The 22,919-nt window shown below is 43.6% G+C and overlaps 1 protein-coding gene across 7 annotated transcripts in view; it reads right to left on the minus strand.

The window, feature by feature from the left end:
* Positions 1 to 1,200: 1,200 nt before the first annotated feature.
* KLHL29 (kelch like family member 29) overlaps positions 1,201 to 22,919 on the minus strand; it is a 387,294-nt gene continuing 365,575 nt past the window's right edge. For 6 of the 7 annotated variants that reach the window (XM_077782446.2, XM_085576261.1, XM_085576262.1 and 3 more), the window contains 2 exons: positions 15,014 to 15,158; positions 1,201 to 3,520 (listed from right to left, as the gene is read on the minus strand). In XM_077782446.2, the coding sequence (XP_077638572.1) occupies positions 3,337 to 3,520; positions 15,014 to 15,158 (329 nt within the window). In that variant the 3' untranslated portion in view covers positions 1,201 to 3,336. The remainder of the gene's footprint in view (positions 3,521 to 15,013; positions 15,159 to 22,919) is intronic. The other variant, XM_085576259.1, reaches the window with a different exon arrangement.

The raw sequence follows: 22,919 nt of genomic DNA on the forward strand, positions 1-22,919 counted from the left end.
GTCAAGGGTGGGGGATTACCTGAATGCAGTGAACAGCCCCGTTTGGAGATCACTCTCCTTCCCAGATGGGCCAGGGGAGAGTCACACCAGTGAGCAAAAGAGTTTTTATCAGGTTGCTGAGCCAGTCTATCCGCCCTGAATTTCTTAAAGATTTTAAGAAGAAAAATCTCTGAGCAGATATGTGCATATGATTCATTTGGCAAAAGCACTCAGCCAACTTCCCAGAAGGGAAGTAAAATGACTTCTACATACAAGTAAAGTAAATAGTCTGTGTCTTGTTCATCCTACCAAGTATTATTGACTAGTGCTGAGTAAGAGATCCGTGCAGAGCCTTGATGAAAGGTTGGCAACTCACCCCACTTGGTCTGGATTATTGCAGCATGGTTTTATAATACTGAATTGCAAGGCTTTTAGTAATTTTCACAGGCTGTTCAACCTCAGCCACTAAGCCTAAACTAAAACGTTTAAAAACTGCAGTTCACGCTCTTAAATACTCTGTAAGAACTGGAGACAATTTCAATAAATGTTAGGCTCTTTCTGTTAATGTGCAGAACAGAAATTACCTCCTCAGATCCGGCTGAAATGTTCCACTGTGGTGGTATTTGAGACTAGTTACATTTGGCTCATCTTTGTTCCAGATCCAGTTTTACAACTAGCAGATGACACCCTAATGCAACATCAAAGAGGCCATGAACGGTTGCATGGAATTGCTCTCAGAACGACGTATCCAGTGAGGTACCGAGCTCCCACACTGGATAAGGAATTTTGACCATGGGGCAAATGCAGCTTTCATCTTTTAGACATCGCAGCAGCAGTGCAGCACAAATTTTTGCTTTAATTTTAAAATATAAAGTAAAAAAGCTGTTTATCAGGGTTTTTTTTTTTTTCAAGATCATTTCCTAAACTATCTTGAGCCCTTCTGTTCTTTACTTAATAGTACATTTGGGAAAATAGATGAGCAAGAAAGTTCTTCTGAATAAAATTGAAAATTACTTCTAAGAGATTTTTTCTGAAATGAGAATTAAAGCACTTTGCAAGTTCGAGTGTTTAAGTCTTAGCAATAAATTTTTGGATTTGCAACAGAAACTAGATGGAATGAATACATTTTCATCCCTGGCTTGGATGAAACATGAAGTCCCCATTTGTGCGGTGTTTTTCCTTGATCAATCATGACAAAATTAATCCAATCTGGATGCTGAATCTAGATCTATAAATATATTTATTATAATATAACAAGAACTTAACAGTAAACATAAACTATATACAATACCATTACAGATAACCCTGTTTTTAATATTATTCACAGAAATAATAGCCAGTTTTGTTCCAGTGTGAGAAATGAAGAAATAAGCTAAATTGAAAATGTCAAATGTGTTTCAGTCTTGTTGACAGGTAGCACCTCCTTTGGAGGTAGACACACACCAACACTAAAATTAGTCCTGCCCCAGGCAGTTAGAAACTTGTGCTCCAATCTTTAGGTTCACACTTGCACCCTGTTTGACATAAATACTTTAAATGACATACTAGTATATAATTTTGTTGTGCTTATTATTTTTCTTTAAAGAATAAATAAAACAACTGCATAACAAAGGCTGGAACCTCACTGTCAAAATGAGAGGCTTGAGTCACCCTATAGCTTGACTCAGCTGATTTGAGCACATTTTCTTTAAATACTGCAAGATACAAATGTCTTTGTTTTTTTTCTTTATTTTATAAATGGTTATTAATAAAATAAGATGATTAGCTAAACATCTGCATTGATTTCCCCAAAGCTGTAGGCAGACCTCCCTCCATATAAAAAGGCTACTGTATTTGGTATGAAATTCAACTAGATATTGAATGCAAGATCTCACCCACACCCTGTACAGGCCACTCCTTCTTGAACTACTGGTATGGCATTTGGGATTTGAGTCTGCAAAGGCAAGTATGGCAACTTTTTTTCCCTCTACTTGGAAGGAAACCAGACAATCCTTAGCTTGGGGTTACTTTCTACTGCTGAATTTTAAGATTCTTTCCCCTGCCCCCTCTATGTTACCCAGTCCATCTCCCATTTGTTCCTTTTATGTATAAATTTATAAAGAATTTCCACGTCACAATGCTCTCTGGATAGACAATATTTTAATATATATAAAAATATAACCCCTGTGCTGTGCATATACTTACAACTCTACATAATAATAATTTGAAGTCTCTTACACTGGGCTTAAGTCTATGCATTTTTCTACTATGGGCTTCAAACTCATGTGTTTAAAATCTGTAAATAAGAAGTATAAGGCTTCCACACCTAGAGAAGGAACTTGAAAAATAAAGTAAAATAAAAAAACTTCTCAGCCTTTACACAAAAGAGAGTGGCGTATATCCCGACGTAAGGAATTTTGGTTGAGAGCCAAAACTGAGCGCGTAGCCACAGGAGGCATCTTCTGTGTTTGATGGACACGTGGCAAACCCACACTACGCTGTGCATTTTACTGTGATTCCTGCCAGAATGAAGAGTGGGTTTATCAGGAGAAGGCCTCTGGCATCCAAACCATTTCCATTTTGCACTGCGGGAATCGAGCACTGCCAAGTGCATCAGCAGAAAAGGTTCAGAGACCCCCACCCCCCACCGTGGGCACAGCCACATGTGCCCACAGGAGAATCACCAGGAGCACAAACTCATCCAGCCCAACAGACCTTTTGTTTATCATTTTACATGGAATTTATTACCAATGGCTGTTCTTCTCCCTAGTCCCCACCTCACCCCACCTGCTTTTGGGCTCTTCTCTAGAGAACTGAAGTATTTGTTTGATCTGATGGAAGACTGACATCAACATAAGCCATCTGTCACATAAAATTTTTCTCAGTCATTGGTATTGAAAAGCATGTATTAGAAAGAAATGTAGGAATCAAAGTGGTAAGGACACTTTGACCTTTCAAATCGATTGATGCCTAAAGTGTAATAGTAAAACTAATCTGCATGGTTATTTCAAGAATCAAGCTTGAGCTCTAAAGTAAAATGCAGATTATTTCTTCCTCTCTTTCCCAGCTTAAAAAATATGAGAAATTCTATTGCACCTGGGTTGACCAAAAGCCGATGTCCAGAACAAGTGCCACTATAACATCTAGTGACACCCTTGCATTATTAAGTTACAATATCTTACATAGCACGGAGCTCTCTGCTCCTTGTTCACCAAAAGGTGAGGATGATTTTTCTACATTCAATGTAGACACTATTCAAGACTTTAGAGCAATATGTTCACTGGCTGGCTTTGCTGCTTTTGTTCCTGTAAGTAATAGTATTCTTACTGCCTGCTTTCAGCAGGTACAAACAGTTCTCCATCCAACTCCTGGGGAACATCAGCCGCTCTGAATGTACTTTTTGATTGCTACGCAGCCGTGTCGGAAAACGGGGCAGGGCATATTTGGTAGAAGTGTCCACGTGTTTGTTTTAGGGTCATAGGCTTCCATGTTTCCCAGGGCAGGTCCTTCGCTGCTGACGATCCCACCAGTAGCATAGATTTTTCCATCCAGAACCACAGCACTGTGTTTTTCAAAAAAAGAAAATTTAGAGTTAGTTGTCTTACTGAGCAGTTTTTTTCTTAGGCTTAAAACAAACCCAGTCTTTTATAACAATGGGCAAACAATGAATACACCTTTTGTTCTTATCGGTATAAAGCTGTGTGGGCCTTTCTCTTCTCTCTCCCTTTCTCTCTCCCCAAAATTAATCCTTTTTGTGTTCCTGCCAGGTAGGTAACTGTTGTCTCTAATGTTAACAACAGATGAAAGTCCAAGGAAGATCCTTCTTCAGCCCACACATGGGATCTGCAGCAAAAGCAGCAGGGTGGTGTGTCCCTGTAATACTTTGCACATGCAAAACCAATTCAAGCAATTGGGGTTCCCACCACCTCAGCTGGAATAAGCTCTTGCTTCAAGTCACTTCTTTAATTGTTAATGAATGCTACAAAATGAGGGGTAAAAATCTTCAAGAATATTCTGTTGCTTCAGCCTCTTCCATGGCTGTGTCCTGGCATGGGGTCCTGGAGATCCCACTGACTTTGTCCTTGTGCACCCCAGAGTTGTGCATGGGAAAGCAGATCTGGGGCACACAGACCTGATGGTTGTGGCTGTGCAGCTAAGAGAATGACAGGGCAGCTCTTTTATTGGCATCTAAACACAAAAGACCCTACTGCTTTGCTAAAGTGAAAGTGTTTGACTTCAGGTACCTTGTGTAAATCAAGAATACTGCAGCTGAGATAATCCCATGGTCCATAGGCTCCTGGTAAGAGGGAAGGTGCCCAGGTACGGAAGATATTTGAAAGAAAAAATTGCCCCTTGGTCTCATCTCTTCCCCTTCCTTTCACTTCATGTCTTGGCCTCTTGAGCAGTGGTGCACATGGCAGGACATGATGAAGATGGGGCTGGGCTCCCATGTGTGCATTTGGAAATGACAGAGCATGGCAGAGGCAGCTGGGTGGGAAAAGCCAGTGCAGGGCCTGCCGTGTGATCTGTGCTGCCTTCACACTGTGTGGGGGGAACCCAAAATTGGGGCTGTCTGGTTTTCATCTGACAGGAAGCCCAAATTTGCCTTCTAAGTTAAAGATGTTAATCTGGATGGGATGGGATTGGCAGTGGCTTTTCTGGCAGCTGGGTCCATTTGGAGAGCAACTGATGAATGATTGCTTTGGGAAGGAAAAGGAAGACTTGGAGAGTTTGTACCTGGAAAGGAGAGCAGGGAGAACAAGAGGGGAAGATGAGAAACTAATGGCAACCAAGAAGATGGCCTATATCTAACAAGGTGGAAAAGTTTAGTGATCTTTTAGGCTTGGTAAAAACAAAGTAATTTTGTCTGGCTAATTTTGAAGTACTGGGAAGAGGAAAGATAAAAAGTGATAAAGGCAAAAGCCAGAGAGCGCTGGAAGACATAGGATGAGCTGAGACTAAAATGGCACCGACAATGCCACGTGCTTCTGAAGAACACAAGACTCTGATGTCCTTGTGGAGAAGCAGAGCCTGAGGTTAAAAATAAACTCACAATGACAACAGTGAGGACTCAAATAAGCCTAGTCTCTGGGTACCGCCAGGAAATAGGAAATAATGAGAATCTTGTCAAAATAACTGTTAATCTGAAAGGAGGAGGAAGGAGAGGGAGACTTGAAACATTTGATTAGAGCCTATCCACAAATCAGCAGGGTTGGATGATGCATAGCCCAGGCTCCTGAGGGAGTTTGCTAATGAACTTACTGAACCACGGGTAATTATTTTTCAAACGTCAGGGAGAAACAGGGACTTGAGTAAAGCAAGTGACATCCTGAAAGATGTCTTTGAAAGAGAAGGAGCTCACCTCCAAAGGAGCCAGAGCTGGTGGCAGAGAGGCACTGCCCAGCAGGAACTCCTGCCAAGGCTCAGTCCCTACACCCAGGAGGAGGCAGAGGTGGCAGGACCAGCTGACCCAGTAAATCAGAGAAATGTGCTAATTAAACAACAGTTTTGGACTTAGGATATTTGCTGAGCGGTGGAAAGCCCATCTCTGGACAGGAACAAGTTACTCTTTAGGCAGGCTGGGAATTTCAGCTTGCAAAATCTGGCCTGAGGAGAAGGAAGGATTGCCCCATCCCAGGCTCCTGATGTGGTGGAAGGGCCATTGAAATGAGCAGAATGAGAGTTGAGAAATGAGGCTCTTGGGTAGTGGTTGCTGGTTTTGTTTCACTCCCCCCCCCCCCCCCCCCTTTATTTTTTTTTTCCTTTCCTGGCTTGTGAAGTTGAAGAAGATGGAAGCTTATTTGTTTGGGATATGGTTTGGGATGTGGAAGAAGGCCTAATGCCAGAGATGGACTGTGGTACAAAGCAGTTCTGCTGCCTTGGTTCTCTAATGAAATCCTGATTACTAAATAAAGCAGTACTCCTACACAATGCTTGGTGCAAAAAAGGAAATAAAAATTAAATGGGTTATCAGTTATGTTTGGTTAAGTGGGAAAAAGGAAATGAACTCCAGAAGATCCCCTAGAACTATCAATAATGGGCAATTGAAACAAGTATTAGTGTGGAGCATGGAGACTGGGGCTGGTTCCATCAGTGCTGATGGTCAAGGTCTGCTGGCCTTAGCTTTAATTTACTGGTGTGGACATGCTGGCGTAGATGGCAGCACCTCAGACCAGTACAGAGGACCTCAGTCCTCAGTCACCACTGATGTACAGGGCTGGTCTACCACTCACTGCTGGTTAACTGATGAAATTCCTCTGCATGGAGCTTTTGATCTGGATGGGAAGAATGGAATAGCCAGAGGGAAGTCTCTACAGGTGACCATAGGAACAGGAACCAAGCAGCCACCAGCCCTTCCTTGCTCTGTGCTGCACAGCTGAAATCTGGCATCTCAGGTTAGGTCTCTAAACAGGGACATGGGTGCTTTACAAATTCTTGTGTCGCATCTTAGCCACCCACATTCCTTCTAGTGAAATCTTCTCTGTGGCATGTTTAGTAGGAACTACTCTGAGCCAGAGCTGCTGCCACCGCAGAGCAGCTGAGCAGCCAAGGAAACCTTCTCAAAATGATCTGTTCTGGGCTCCTCCCCAGCCCATGCTCTGGATTTGGGGTTACAGCAAGTGGGCAAGTATTGCCTTTGTTCTCTGGAACCTGGGCTGCAGCCCTGGAAAGAATCCCTGCCCAGCACCTGGGACAAGCAGCTCAGTGCTGTACCTTCCCATCATGGTGCTAAATACAGTGGGGAAGAAATGGATGCTGAATTCCACCCTCTGCAAGACAGTATGAATTTTAAATGGTGATTAGAGCAACTTCTGCTCCCTCCATATGCAATTCCCATAGATGAGACTTGGCATAACACTTGTGAGCCATGCCTGTGGTTAAGCAAAGCAGTGAGCTGCTCCTGCCATGAAGAAATAGGCAGTTCTGAGCACACAGTGGGTCCTCATATGAACAGAGAACTCTGGAGACATTCAGCCATCTCTGGGGCTAAAGTGGCAGGTAGGTGCTTAAGATAATTAGGAATTTAATCCTAAATTGCTGCTACTTTGTAGTATTAGGATAATCACTGTTAATTTCTGGGACCTGAGAGAACAGAAAACTCAAGTGGGTTCTAAAACCTTAAGAAAAGTGAGTAGAAAGGAGTATGCTCATTTCTCTTTCTTCTTTACTGTGACAATATTTCGTTTCTCCCCTCCCTTCCATCCTATCAGCTGTAAAAACATCGTTACTAAGGCTGACATACAAAGAAAGAAATAATTACAATAATTAGGATGCAAGTTTATTGCTTGGTGCCATTAATCCAGAGAGATAAAATGATTACAGGCTGTCAGAGCCTGAGAAGGAAGGAAGGAAGTTCTGTGCCAGAGCCTTGCTGCAGGGACACAAACCCTGATGGCTCTGGGGCAGAGACTTCCCTGGCTGTGGAGCAGCCAGACCTCCACCTCTCCAGTAGAATGCCTGGGGAGAAGGTAATGGGCATCCAAATCCAGATCCCTTTAGCCACTCCTTCAAAGAAAAATGAGATTCAGCAAATTATTACCGTGCAGGCTAATGAATGACCCAGCTTTCTACTCTGCAGGTAATTACTGCTGTTCACTAGAGAGGCTTCTCCTGCTCTATGACAGATTCTCCTGAAGTGCCTCGGCATCCTTCATTTCCCAAGCAATGCTCAGTGCCAGAGGATCATGCTGCAACTGTCCCCTGACACTACCATGGGTCGTCTGATCCATCTGCTGACCTCCATGAAGCTCTGGATCACACTCCTGGGAAAATCCCAATGAGGCTGAGGTGTGCCAAGGGCTAGTGGGGACCTGACTGTCCATGACCTGTGTGCTTGTGTAATCTAAACACCCTTTAAATCTCTTCCCTGCCTATCCACCTTTCAGTCCTTTCCCAGGCTGATCAAATGGCAGAGAAGGCCCCTCTCTGACAGCTGCCTGTTGAAGGACAAACTGAATCACTGAACCAAAATATCCAAGAACAGCCCAGGCAGGAAAGGACCTTGAAAGATCATCTGGTCCAACCTTTGTGGGAAAGGGACAGCAGATGTCATTTTGCATCCTGTCCAATCACATCCTGAAAACATTTGGTGATGGGGACTCCACCACATCCCTGGGGAGGTTGTTCCAGCGAAACACTGATCTGACTATAAGAAATTCTTGCATCACGATGAAGCCTCTCTTTGTACAGCTTTTACCTCTTGTCCCATTGTCTTCTCCCCAAGCTCTCCTTGTCAAGAGAGAGCTTCCATCCTCCCTGTGGCTGCTCTTTTAGTGCTAGAATACTCGGCGAGGGTCCCCTGAGCCATCTCTTTCCAGGGAGAAAAGACTTTCAGTCTTCCCTCATCAGGCAGGCTCTCTAGCCCTTTGAACATCTTCCCAACCCTCCTCTGGACCCTCTGCAGTATATCTGTGCCTTTTTTGAACTGTGGGAACCAGAAGTGCTGCCTGACAAGAGCTGAGTAGAGTGAGAAGATGGAAGTCTCCTGATGGGCAAAAAGATTTGGAAGCAGAGGATGTTACTGTCTTTTTTTCTGTATGTTTGAGAGGTGAACGTGGGGTGCTCTTGCTCTAGCACTTATCTCTCCCAATGACATGCTGGACATATCATCAAGCAGTGGGACTACAAGAAATGTTAATTTTATTACTGCTTTAAAATTTCCTGCTCAGTCCTGAATATCACATCAGCCCCATCAGGAAATGTTAACACATAATTGTTAAAAATTCTGTCTTTTAACTCTCAGGGTTGCAAAAGATTTGAAATGGCTGAATTAGTGTACTGTTTTGACTGCCTGAAGCTTAGTACCTTCTGAGCCTCAAACAATGTTCTTCTCCCTCCTCATTTCTGGCTATGCATGCAGAAGCACACATTTATTGGGAGCAGTTCCATGAACATTACTGAGTATCAGTTAGGTTGATGAAGGATCTGCTTAAAAGGAAAAAAAAAAGATCCCTGCATTTATTAGTGGACAAATTTCCTAAGATTTAGGAGGGCTTTACTGGAGGTAGAATTTAATGATGCTGGTGGGATTTTTGGTGTTGCCCTGTGTAGGATGATCCTTGTGTAACCTTTCCAACTCAGGATATTCTGTAATTCCAGGATGCTCATCAACTGGATGGAGCTGGTGTCAAGGCCAGGGAAGCCTCCAGGGTCCCAGCCCCTGCAGGGTGTGGCTCTGGGCAGTGCCAGGCAGAGCTGCAGGTGCCTCTCAGGCTTTCTGTTAAACCTGGGACTTTCTGAGACACCTGCAGGGTGGTTTGTGGTGCTGGAGCAGGAGGCATTGCTGGCCCTGTGTCCGTGGGTGGTGGCAGCCAGGGACAAAGCGCTGTCCCGGTTTGGTGGCCGTGCCGACAGCCCCCGGCGCTGAGCGGCCGCGCTGGCAGCCAAGGTTGTTGTGCCGCACAAGGCTCGAGCTCGGGTGGCCGTGTCACGCTGCCAGAAGTGTCATCTTTACAATGAGATGGATAAATGAGGGTCCAGATTAGTCATGGCCAATTAGGAGGATATCATGCCCCTTCCTGGAATGGGATTATTAGTGTGGGTGTTCTGGCCAAGCTCCAGTTATATTCTCCCCTACTCCACGAGCACTTTCCCTCGCTAATGATCCAAAACCATCACGTGGCATCGTTACTTGTTGCTGAAAACCAGCAGTGTTTTACTCCACAGTCCACAGCACATCAGTAATGGCCTGAGTGCTCTGTCTATATCAGTTATGCTTTAATGCCCACCACAGTCCTTCATGTCATCAACTCCTACAGAAATTACTGCCTGGTAGGTTAGTCTGGTGCAGCAGTTCTCACTGCTGTCTGTGGAGCAGAGCCCCACACCATGTCTCCTTCCAGACAGACTGGAAAGTTTTGATTTTCCCTTCTGGACTACAAACACCTCTAGCTGCAAAAGCTGCTGGCTGAACACACCAACCTTCCTGCCTGTAGGTTTGGGAAGCACATGGCCATTGAGGAAACCTGTTCCATAATAGCTGCACCTGGGAACATCCATCCAGACAAGCTGTACTTCAATCCCTTCCAGTGCTCCTGGAGTTACCATGAGCTTTGCAAGGCAGAAAAGAGCCAGCCTGGGGAGTCTGTAGCTGGTGCTGTAGGTCAGCAATGCCTGGCAGGTCAGGAGGCATCGTGCTTTGCTGTTCAAAAACAAGGCCTTACTTGAAAAGAAGAGGTGGGGGTGGGGTGTGTGTGTATGTGTAAAATAATCCCCACACTGACCCTGGTTTTCTGCTGTTCAGCCCGAGTCAAAGTTTTATTAAGGATTTCCATTCAGCAGAACCATCTAATAAATCTTACTGGTTAGCAGTCAGAGGAGGAGGAAGAAAATGCTTTTCTGGTGTCTGTTGGGAATTGTTGGTACTAAATTAGCTTCTCTGGAATTATTGCTGGCACCACCATGCTGCTGCTGTTGCCCCGTGGAGGCTCTCTGTAGCACAAGCCTGTTTGCACGCTGCCTGCATTCTAAGCAAGCAGAATATGGAATTTTTAATCATGCACAGGAATGCATTTGGTATTCTTTTCACTTGTGGAAAAATAAGCCCTTGAAGGGCACTGAAGGGAGGGAGAACTCCCACCTGCAAAGGGAGGCCTTGCCATGCTGAAGGGGAGGGATATCTGCAAGTCTTTTTGGAGGGAGGTGTCTGGCAGAGTGAGGTGTCATCATCTCATTCTGGCTTTTCCTTCCTGCTGGCTGCTATCCACCATCTCAAGACCCTGCAAATAAACAGGGGCTGCCAAACTGAGAAAGGGTGCGTGGCAAAAAGCTCACACTTGCCTGATGTTTGGGAAATATCAAATATTTCCCTCACCTGTTGTGTGGAAGGTGGTCAACCTTTCAGTGAATTTTAAAATGCTTCAGGCCTATCACAGCTCTTTTCCCATTTGGCACCATCATTCAAAGGGTTAATTCTACATCAGCATGAATTTCTTATTGACTTCCATCAGGCTGGGCTTAATCTGAAAATGATCCTCAATTTGCTCTTCTGTTGATTGTGAGCTGGAGACCCGAACCATTTATTTTTCATTTTTCATTAAAAGTAATTTAACTTGATATTAAAACCATTTGAATGGACCTTTAATTTTTCACAGGCAGGGAATGTCACACACATTTCTTTTCCCTCTGCTCAAAGCTATCATGCTCCCTCATCACTAACATGTAGAAACAAAGCAGATAAAAATGAAAGTGATGCGGTCAAGATTTTTCCCAGCAAATTCAGTATTGAGTGATTCCTGGTGAGAGGAGATCAATAGCATGCAGTTAATTTTTAAGTTGTTTATGTTGCTGCTTTTAAACCATGCTTTTTGTGATCCATGCTAATGAGTGGAATGAGGAATTTATAGATTCACAGGCTAAGGTCAGAAGGGACCTCTGTGCTTAGTTAATCTGAGCTTGTGTATACGCAGGCCACGGACATTTCCCCAGGCAGCATCTCTCCTGGAAACGTATCTAATCTCCTCTTAAAAACAGCGAGTGCTGGTGAGTTCACCCCCTCCCTTGCTACTTCTCTGTTTAATTATCCTTGCTGTTGGAAAAGTGCTTCACTTACGAGTCCTGTAACTTGACTTTCCAGCCCTTGTAACCTGCTACACCTTTGTCTGTGAGACTGAAAGCTTTAACATTTGCTCCCAGTGATCAAGTCACCTCTCAGCCTTTCTTTGATAAACTCCTTTAGTTTCATGTCAAAGGTTTGATTTGCAATCTGGGGTCTTTTTGGCAGCTTCCCTTTGACCTTCTGCTGATATTTTCACATGTTGATGCAGGACCCAGGATCCTCACTCGTCTCCCAGTGCTGTATGTGGCAGCACTTGCTCTACCCAGCTTCAGCTCGTTTTCATTTTGGTATTGGGGCATGTTTTATATCCCCAGTATTGCACTGACCTTCCATCCAGATTATTGTGATGTGAGCTCATGTTGTGTTGCTCTGAGTGATCTCGTTTATGTCCTCCTTTGAGAGCCTGACTTTCTAAGGGAGCAGGGCTGCTATAAGTGTGCTTGCTCCATGTCTTTGTATTTAAAATACCACTGCTGGCTTGAGACAGTTCAACTGAGATATTCAGGGAACTGATAAAATAGCTCATTCTGTAATATTTTGTACCCAGTGTTAAGCCCCCTGCAGCCTTATCAGGAGAGATTTTCTATTACCTGGATTGTTGGTAGATGTATTAAATAGCATTGGAGAAGAAGAAATGCTTGCTGCCAGTGGCCTTGCTGAATGATACCTTCTCATTAACAACTACATTTTGAGATCTGTCAGTGAAGCAGATTTAATCTCTCTACCATGTGCCTTGTTAATTCCATATAATGCTAGCCAAATACCTTGGAGAAATTGCAGTATATTACAACATCACAGTTGTCTTTAGCAGTCAGGCGTGTTGCATTACAAACCAAAACAAAGAACCAGGCTTCTCAACACCTTTGGTGGACTTGGCAGTGTCAGGTTTATGCCTGGATTCGAGGACCTTAGAGGTCTTTTCAAACCTGAATGAGTCTATGACAACAGGGTGGTTTAACAAGCTTCATTTTCCAGAAAAGTGCATTGATTGATCTTCATTATTTTATTAGCATCTAGTAATTTGTTGATGAAATCCCAAATTAACTACTCTGGTATTTCGCAGAGGACCAACATGAGGCTAAGTGAAACCACTTACCTTGATGCTGGCACTTTGCAAAATTAATTGCTGCACTGAAATTCTCCTTTTCACCTTTTCAAAGTACAGAAACACTCTGGCAGTGCCCTGATCCATCCTCAACTTGAAAAGTTATTAAAAATCAACATTAGTGGTTCAATCAGCTTCTCAATGAAGTCTCTAAAGACACCTGTGTCTAAGATAACTGGGTTGCTGGATCTGAGAGTATAATTTCAGCATTCCCATCTTTCCTTGCTGCCAACAGTAACTGGTTTTGGTTCCTCACAGCAGAACACGGAACCAAACCTCCCTGTTCCCTTCAGATACAGATGAGAAACACCTACCCAATTTTACTACCTCATCAGTCTCATCAGCAGTGGCTTTATAGCTGATTCAAACTACAAATTTCATCCCCAAAGTTTTTAAGTGCCTTTGTTTTTACTCCCATTAGCCCTCAGCACTGGTTCCCTCAGCCTCCTGTAGCAGCACAGGCTTTTAACCTATTTGTTATTGCTGATTTCCACACACACTGATTTATATAGGTTTTGTCATAGGCTTTACATGTCTTTAGGCTGAAATATTTTTCCTTGACTGTTTCCCAGTGCATTCAACAATCTTTGAAATAGTGCCTTTTTTGCTTCCAATTATATGTATTTTTTTTTGGTGACCATTACACTATAAATATAAATTTCCTGACCACCATGGCTTTAGGCATTAGAAAGAAATGTAATTTAAAAGTTTGAAGTTACTTTTTATGGACGGGTGGCAAATTCTACTTAAACAAAGACCATTATTATGGTGCCTAAGCACTAAGGAATAGTTAGGTCACTGGTTCACTTTCCTTGGTCATTCTGTTCTGCAGGGTACAGAGCAAAGCATCCCTTCATCTTAGAAACCCTGGCAAGTTCAGGTGAGGTGCTAAGCCAACAGTTGAAATCAGCCATACGATTTCTCTTGTATATTTAGCAGATTCTTGTTACTTTTTACAAACCCAAGATGTTCAAAGAGCAGCTCATCCCTCTCTACGATGGATGGGAAGACGGAGGAACATATCAAATGTCCAAATCCCTCATGTTTCATTTTACAGCTTAGAGCTCTAGTACTGAGTGGTATTGTGCCTGTTATTTCTGGTTTTCAGGAGAAAAATATCATTATATGCTGCCTGAGCACTGCACTCCTCATACTGCTTTGCCTCCTGCTGGAGTGCAGGGCCTGGGAGGATGTGTCCTTAGCAGGGGAACAGGACAGCAGCCACGGGGATGGAGCTGGCTGGGGACACAGCTGGTGCTCTGACCCCTCTCCTTACAGCAGTATCTGCTCCAGCAGCCAAGAGAGGGTGCCTCTTAAATTAATAAAAGGAAGGGGAAAAAGGTGAAAATGAGAAAAAAAAAACAGCAAAAAGAGAAAAACTGAGCATGATTTCTTAAAAGGCATTTTCTTATGTGCACTGAAGTGAAAGGCTAAATCCAAGTTAAAATATGGAGGTGTTTTCCAACAGTAGGATGGGGGCCAGGGACACCCCTGGAGCAAGGTGCAGTTGGCTGAGTATTTGGAAGATGTGGCCCTGCTGCTGCCCATTGCTGCTGCCCACTGCTGCTCTGCCTGGCACCCCAGGCAGTGTTTTGTCAGGACAGTGCCTGGCACATCCCCTCCACCCTGCTTGGCCCAGTGCCTCAGGGTGCTGCTGCGTCAGACATGGATAACAAACCCTCACCTGGTGCCTGTGCAGTGTCTAGAGAGCAGCTGTGGCTTTTCCAGGAAAGCAGCAGCTCAGCCCTTCCCCAGCCTGGGGATCTGCTCTGTGAAGGGCTGGCTGTGCACAGTGCAAAACAAGCCTGTCTTTCAGTAGCAGCCATGTAAAACTATTTAAAAGGCCTTTAAGTGCTGCCAGTACTGCAATGGCTGCCAAGTTCTATTTTTGTCAGACAATTGGTGAAATTGGTTCAACTTGTGACCACGATCAGGGAAGGGAGCTCGAAAAGCAATCACAAGCACCTAATAAATAATAGTAATTAATATTGGTGTGTGGTGCTTACTCAGTGTTCTTTTTTCTTTCAAGGACCTTTTAGCTGGTTAGCAAAAACATTCCACATTATGGTGGTCTCTCCTACAGAAGGTATTTATCATCCTCTAGTTGCACATGGCAAACTGAGAACAGCATTCCTGTAATCACTGGAGGAGCCCAACTCACATCCCACCCCATGATCCATCGTGCCTGAATGTGAGGAGGCACGTGAGCCATAGCAGACTGCTGAATGTACACTTTGGGAAATGCTGTGTGCCTGAGCACGTACAGAAAAGAGATGAGGAAAAGCCCCAGATGGTTCACACCTCCCTTCCCCTCTCCCCTTCACTTGTAGTAGCTTATTTATCAACAGAAAATTTTAAGGCACCGGTAATTCCATTTTAATGTTTTTTCTCACCTGCAGAACTGCCTGGAGTGGTTCATGTTGGGACCTGCTTTAATATTGCCTTTCTCTGGGTCATAGATGGTGGTTGCTCGTGCATAAGCTCCTCCAAGAATAAAGATGAACCCATTGAGAGTGACTGCAGGAGCATATTTGTTATCTGTCAATGGAAAGCAACACTGAGATCAGTTTTAGGCTCAGGTTTGGAAACTGTTTTTTTATTTATACATTCCCCTTATTTATAGATAAGTCACGTTTCTCTAAACCTCCAAGGCTAGGGAAAGAAAAATGAGGAAACCTTTCCTGGTTTTGTTCTCCTCTCTCCAAGTTCTCAAAGGCACTTTTAAAGTTCATCAGTTCTTCATCCCCCAGTATGTGCCTCTCTGTAAACTGGTAAAGAACAATTATCTTCTTCTGAAGCCTAATGGAGTCACCAAGAAAGTTCCACAGTTACATATGAAATTAAGATGTTGGATTGTTTCAGAATTTTGAATTGCTGCAAATTTTAGCTCAGGTGCTCCCCATGCCTGTGCAGCTGCTAAGTGCAGCAGAAACCACAGCACAGAGAACCCCTTAATAATATCCAATAGTTGATACTCTTTTATATTGTGCTTTTGCTTGTGGGAATGTCACCCATGCATTTCCAGAAGATTTTCTGAGACCTGATTTCTTTTTCGCCTTTATCTGTCTCATAAATTCGCCTGCATTTTTATTTTCAGATGTGTGTGTATCTCCAAGCAGTCCTGTAATTTAAAAACAAACTGTGTGAGGTTGGGAGTTTGAAATTAAGCAAATCTCTCATCTTGAGTCAAGTTCAATCAGATTTTCTGAGGACACTTTAAAATTCTTGTTATCTGTGGCATTATTAGAAGTATTAGTAAAACTAATCATAAATTATTGAATAAAATAATTCTAATCTAATTAGTTGGCTTGTCCCTTATGCTACTAGCATGCCATATGCACATTATTAAATATGAGCCAGTTGGGCTGAAATTTCTCATGATGATGTCTGTCTTGATGGGATACAGATTTTTAATCAACATTTCTGTGGAACCAGTCAGTAGTGCCTGGGAACAAAAGATGGAAAAATACATTCTTTGAGTTAAAATAAGCCTTACAACCAGTTCTCTAAGAAGAGGCAGGTGACTTAGTTCTTTGGGGTGTGAAGGGCATGCTTCCTGGGAGGCCATCCTGGGGTCAGGAGACACATAAAAATTCTCCATTTGTAGTTATATGTAAGTTAAAGCCCTCACAAAATCTGCATTTTCGTGTGCTTAGGGAAGGTTGATCCCCCAGCATGTCCAACAAGGAATCAGACTGGACAGAGTCTTGCTGGTCTCAGCCCCTGCAATCTCCTCCCAAGGGGACCTGCAGGCAGAAGCTGGAGAGGAGGTGAGATACCAGCTTTACTGTGCTCTTACATCTCTGATATCAGCCTCTACATAACACCAAAGGGGTTTGTATGTTCCTCCCAAATCTACAGCATTATGACTTTGTCCTTCTAGGAACACAGAAAAGGATGGGCTTAAACCAGATCTGGCAGCTTTATTTTGGGATTTGCTTACCTCTTGCATGGTGTGTTGTAACCCTGAGGTTCTTGTAAAACTACCTTATTCCATTAAATATTTAAAAGAGATTTAATTTGACAGGAGTTAAGCAAAAGCTGATGAGCATCTCCAGAAGAGGTATCTCCTTAATTGCAGTTTCAGCTGGTAAAACTAGAATGAAAATAATGGTTTTGTGTTGTCTGCTTCGGTCCCAGCATGGCCATGGAGTGGTCTGGCTCAGTTCATCCCACCCCACACTGGCACGTGCCCAGGGGGACCTACAGGGGTGAGGCACCCAGCAGGGAAACAGACAGAACCCGTGTGATGGGTTAAAGTTGAGCTCCTACTACACCGACTATCTACAGGCATATGTCAAAAAACCATGGCTGTATTAGGAAAATGTCACTGATCCTTGGGAACAGATGGCAAGAAACTAATTCATCCAGAAAATAGAACAAGGAGTATTCAGTTTCTTTGCGGTGCCACTAAGCCACTGTAATTCATCAGAAAGGCTTATCTATCCTAACAACCCGGCTCGCATCCCTTTCCAAATCAGACTTGCATATGTGACATTTTTTCCACTTAAGACACTCACCAGAAATTTTCCATATTTAATTATCACATCTTCCTGGGTGCTTTTTTTTTTTTTTTTCCTCTGACTAGCACTGTTTTGAAGGAGAATGAAACTCTTGCATTAAAAAAGTCCCCTCACCTCCCAGATCTCACAGGGAAATTATCTGGGGCTCCCTCATGGCAGAAACAGTGACTTCTCAGGGGATTGAATCACTGACTTCACATTTCTTTTTGTTAAAGAATGAGAGGGAAAACCCTTGGGTATTTTTATAGTGACTTTTTTTTCCTTTTTGAATAGGCAGACAGTCTGATATTCTTTTTCTTCCTTTTTTAAGAGGCAATCATGTTTGATTCTCATCAATTTTTCAATACATCTCCTATCTGTTGTCTTTTTACTGCTTTTATCTTTCTCTATAATTTCATAGATTGGTTATCAAGTCTGAGATACAGAAACACAAAAATCTTTGCTGTTTCTTTCAGGGACGGAGTTGTTCACAGAAAAATCTCTTGTTCCTGATGAAGATATGGCAAAAAGACATGAGGGATACCCCTTCAGAAACAGGTAGAGAGGAAGCAGTGGGTGTTTGTTTGTTTGTTGTGTTTTTATTTTGTTTTGTTGTTTTTTGTTTTGTTACCATGGGGACAGAAATTTTCATGGATACTGGGATTTTGGAAACCTCAAGTCATCATTCCTGGTGTGGATGACCTCCTTCAATTTTTAACCTTACTTCATCCTGGGCGCAACCCACACTGTTCCTGTGGTGGTGTCTTTTTCAGGGTTTGGTATGCTCATGCAAACTCTCAGGAGACTCCAATTTCTGTCACTGTTTTAATTCCTTAACATGGTCCCAGTGCAAGGTAGCTGGTGGGGAGCCTAGTTTTGCAAAAATGTGTTCTGGTTGGGCTTTTTGGCCAATGCAAAGCAAGCTGGAGAGGAGGTAGACAAAGCTACTGGGTGTGAACATGAGCTTCTATGTGTCAGAGGCTTCTGTGGGATACAGGGGGCCCACTGGGTATTTCAAAAGGCTGCTGGAGAAAAGGAAGAGAGGGGAGAGGAAGCAGCCTCCTTTCCTCTGCAAGTCTGATTGTTGAGGCTGTTGGATATAGTAATCCATTTCAGGCTGGAAAATCTTAAATGGGATTTGTCCAGGTCAGCAAACACACTTGAGATTAGAAGGCAGAAAAAATGTAAATGAAAGAATAGGTAAAAGGTAATCTTCTCTCCAAGTGGATAACATGGTAACATCCTTCTCCTTTTCTGTTACTACAGGAGGATAAGCCAGTAGTTCTATTCTGTGACAGGCCACTGGAGGAAGGAGTGTACACTCCATGACTATCCTTGAGCCAGAGGTGTCCTTCACGTGGGGTTGATGATTTAACCTGCTGCTGTGCTCTTCTCTTAGGGAGGACAGGCTGCTCTTGGGATGTGCCTGTGGCTCTCACATCTCTCCCTACATTACATGGCCAAGTAGCAGAGTCCTGTTTTGCCTTCTGTGATTGCTCAAAGGTCTTACGCTGCCTTCCAGTAATGCACTCGGTCAGAATGAATGGCAGCAGCACTCCAGACAGAAAAAGGTTATTATAACCAAGATAGTTAAACATTTTTATTGTTAGGAGGAAATGCAGGAGGGCCATCAGTCTAGGCAGAACTCCCACAAATTGTCTCCTGGCAGGTGTGGGTGCCTAGCAGGGAGGTTGATGCACTTGATGGAGCAGATTAGAGAAAGGAGTCTGGTTCATAGAAACTAAGCCTGCTTTTAATAGTAAGTGCCTCTTCCCCTCCTTGAACACTCTGCAGACAAACTCAAGACTGGCACGGCTGTAGGATAACCAGGAGACTGTGATCTGCTCCTGAGCACAGTTTGTGAGGCCCAGGTGAAGCTGCTGCATGATCAGTGAGGGCTTGGATGTCACCCTGCAGGGTCAGAGCTCTCCTGGGAGCTGATCTCTTCCAGATACACAACTGGCTGCCAGCCCCATGGCTTCCCCACTGACCCTTGGGCAAACCCTCCTTGGAGAACCCAAAGTTGAGTGTCCTCAATTGCAAACACCACATTTTGTGGATGTGTGGTGGACATGGCCCATGGCAAAGCAGGAGGCTCCACCTTCCACTGCAGGGCAGCTTTAGCATCGAATTTATGGGCACCATGTTGGTGAACTTCAGTTTCTGAGTCTTGGGAAAAGAAGAGCCATGGAGATGAAGAAGAGGTAGGAGTGAAGAGGACATTGAATAAACATCAACACAAAAAAACTGATTTTGTAGGGCAGAGAATAGGTAGGGAAATACTGAGGAGTGGAAAAAGTCATTCTGAAGGGAACACAAGGCATGTACAGAGGAGAAATGGGTAAGGTAAAAATTCAAGCTTGGTAGGTTGAGAAACACTAAGAAGTGGCCATGGGAAGAAAAATACACTGAAGAATGAGATGAAACACTCACTGCTGTGGGACTTTCAGGTGAAAGCCAGCTATATTCCCCTACAAATATCAAACTATTGGCCTTGGGAGAGTGCCAAGACATATATCTTATTTTTCTTCTAAAGTAAAAAAAAAAAATATTATTATTAATTTTAGCGAAAATAAGCCATGGGACAGTATAGTAAAAATGCACAGATGCTTCTAGTGCTGTTTTCCAGATAGGTTCTGCATTCTTAGGTCTATGATTGTCCCACTTTGGTTTGACATATCACTGCAGGAGTAAGTGGTATAGGGAGGAACTAGATACTTGTATTAGAAACCAGAAATACTCACAGATCTGAGATCTCTGTTCTCTGCGTCTCACCAGATTTAAAAATTTAATAGTAATGGTAATTAAATACTGGTTTTCTTCCAATCAAAAAAAATTAATAAAAACTTTTAATTCCACACTGACTGTTTTGATACTGTTCAGAGTATCAAAAAAAAAGGTATAATTTAGTGCCCTGTCATGAAAGCACAATGTGAACTAAAAGGCAGTGACCAAGTAATTAGGCTTACTTAGAATCCCTGACTTCAGCATGTCTTTGGCCATCTTGTTAAATAAGACAAAGCTCAGGAAGCTGGGCATGGCATACATTTTTAGCACAGCCACACAGGACAACTTGTCCAGAAATGGAAAGGCAGATGCTGCAAGCACATAGCCCCCGTTCATTTACTCAAGTAGGACTTTTGTTTTTACATCTAAAAACATGAGAAGGGGATGTGCAACGTGGTTTACTATAAATAGGCAGTGTGAAAGCCCTGTGAGCCTCCCAGCAACATCCAGCTGTGGGCTGCACTGCTGCAGGAACATCTGCCCACTCCCAGGTGGGAAGGACTGACATGGGGCAGAGGTTGGGGTATTTAGGAAGGCCTTCTCCCCCCGAAATGTGACCAAACTTGCCCAAAGGCTTCCACAGCATCCACATGCAATGTGTCAGTGAGCCTGGTGTTGTACCTACTGCTCACAGGCACCCATGTCCCAACACCTCCTGACAGCTGAAGCATATAGAATAAATGAGAACTCACTGCATATTCCTAGAATTCACTGCATATTTCTAGAATTCCAGGCAGAAGAGCAAGGGCTGAGCTGTGTGGACATGCTATCAGTCTCCAGTATGTATTTCCTTTGCACAGGCAGGATGTCAGTGTCCAGCCTGCTTCACCTCCAGTCAGATTGGACTAAACATGAGCCATGATTGATACCAGTGCTGCCTTGGGTTAGGCTGGCATGTGATGCTTTGAAAGAGATGGACCTTTTGGGTTCAAACATGTGCCATGCTGCATTCAACTCACTATCATAAAATACCACAGTGAACTGAGATGGGTGCTACTGGTCTAAAAATCTCCATACAGCTTGGCTGTTTTCAACACCTGCAGCTACTGTTGCATATCTGAGCATCCCTGAGACATTTTTAAATAAACTGTTGTCTTATTTGAGGTCAAACAGGATTCACTGATCTCTGGAGTGACTTTGTAAGAACTCACATCAGACATCTCAGTGGCCTTAGCTCAGAGGTACACTTTAGGAATTCACAAATCAACACAAAAAGGCTCTGAGACTGTTAGAGGCACCCTGGCAGTGATCGTATCAGGATTGATCCCAGCTCCATTTTCCAAAAGGCTCCTTCTACTTCCTCTTTCCTTTAGTCTGTATTGTACCTGGCACTGCATGTAGTTCTTGGGGGGATACTTTAAAAATACTGGTGACACTATGGTTTCTGTAGAGCTGGATAAATTAAAATATATTTTCAAAATTACCACTGCCTTGTAGTGAAGATCAGGCATTACACCAGTTCACATTCCCAGACATTCTCCATGGTGGTGCCATTTTTCAGACTTTGTGTTATTTTAAGTTATTTGCAAGTAAATCGACATAATACATTACTTAATAAAGAACTCCTTGTTTTATCATATATTTTATGCCTTCAGCTTAACAAATGAACTTTGCTTACATCAAGAAAACATAAATACTATCTTTTAACTTCACGAGAATCTTTAATGTACTTTTGTACTATAAAGAAATAATAGTACAACTCTATTAAAACTATGGGTGATGAACCCAACTCTGGATGGTTAAGATGATTTTTTTTAAGCACACATGGTGTTGACAATTGCCAGACCCTAACGAGCCCAGGGGATGATTCCTTAGCTCCTGTGGCACTTGAACTATCACGGTAAGGAAGAGGAGTAGACTTTGCATAATGCACTCCTTTTTGCAGTATTGCAAGTCCAGGAAAACCTCAGAGTGTCAGTGAGTGGCTGGAAGGAGCAGCAATAGCTGTAGCCACGGGATGGAAAAAGCCGGGCGGTGGGGCTGGCTGTGCGGCTGCCGCCTCGCTCCACGCGCGTCCCGCTCCGGTCGCGGCAGCCCGCACGCGGCATCTGCAGCGGCCGCGCGCCCTGGGCGGGGCAGGCTGTGCCCACGGAGCGCCAGCTCCTCGTGTCCTCACCTACCAGGACCCCCAGCAAAAGGGGGGAATCATTGTAACGAGGTGCAAAGGAAAAAACAGCTCATTCTAAGTTTCTGATTATGCTTAGGCCTTACCTGAATACCTCACAGCTGACCTTCTGAGATTACTTATTTGCTATTCCTATTGCTCTAAGGCTCAGTAATGAGAAGAAGATTTTTTTAAAAATGAAGTCACAGTTTCAACACAAATGGTGAAACACTGGAACAGGTTTCCCAGACAGGCAGTAGATAGCCCATCCCTGGAAACTTCAAGGTCCAGTTGGACAGGTCTCTGAGCAAACTGAATTAGTGAAAGATGTCCTTGTTTATTGCTTGGGTTACATGACCTTTAAAAGTCCCAAACCACTGTATGATTCTCTGAACTCAGAGGTGAAGCCAACCACTCAAAGCAGCTTCTTTGTGGGAGTTGTTTCTTTGGTCACTTGGGTGCAGCCAGACTGAAGGCTGGCAGAGCCCACTGCAGAGAAGATGACCCAGGTCAGCTGTTGCCTGCAGGAGCATCCTCGCCTGGCTGAGCGCTAAACCTCATTGCCAAAAGCAACCTAAACATTCAGGGTGCAAACTGCCACAGAAAGCAAGTAACCTGCAAACTTTGGAGCGCTGTTCTAATTTTGGAAGGAAGCCACCACCTCTGACATTGGCTGGTACATTGGAAAACCTGAATTCTCGTCTTGCTCTTTATGTTTGGTGAGCTCAAGGGCTTCATAAACTAATAAACACAGTTTTAATAAACTACATCTTGAAGCTGTCAGCCTCTGAAGCACATATGCCTGTGGACATCACTGATAAATCCCAGTTCAGAATGCCTGTCACTTCTCACAGGACAGGCAGCATTTTAACAAATCCATGATTGATAATCCACTACTTGAGCTCA

Source organism: Lonchura striata, chromosome 3 (assembly GCF_050655825.1).
Source record: "Lonchura striata isolate lonStrDom1 chromosome 3, ASM5065582v1, whole genome shotgun sequence".
In the NCBI taxonomy this organism is placed as follows: Eukaryota; Metazoa; Chordata; class Aves; order Passeriformes; family Estrildidae; genus Lonchura; species Lonchura striata.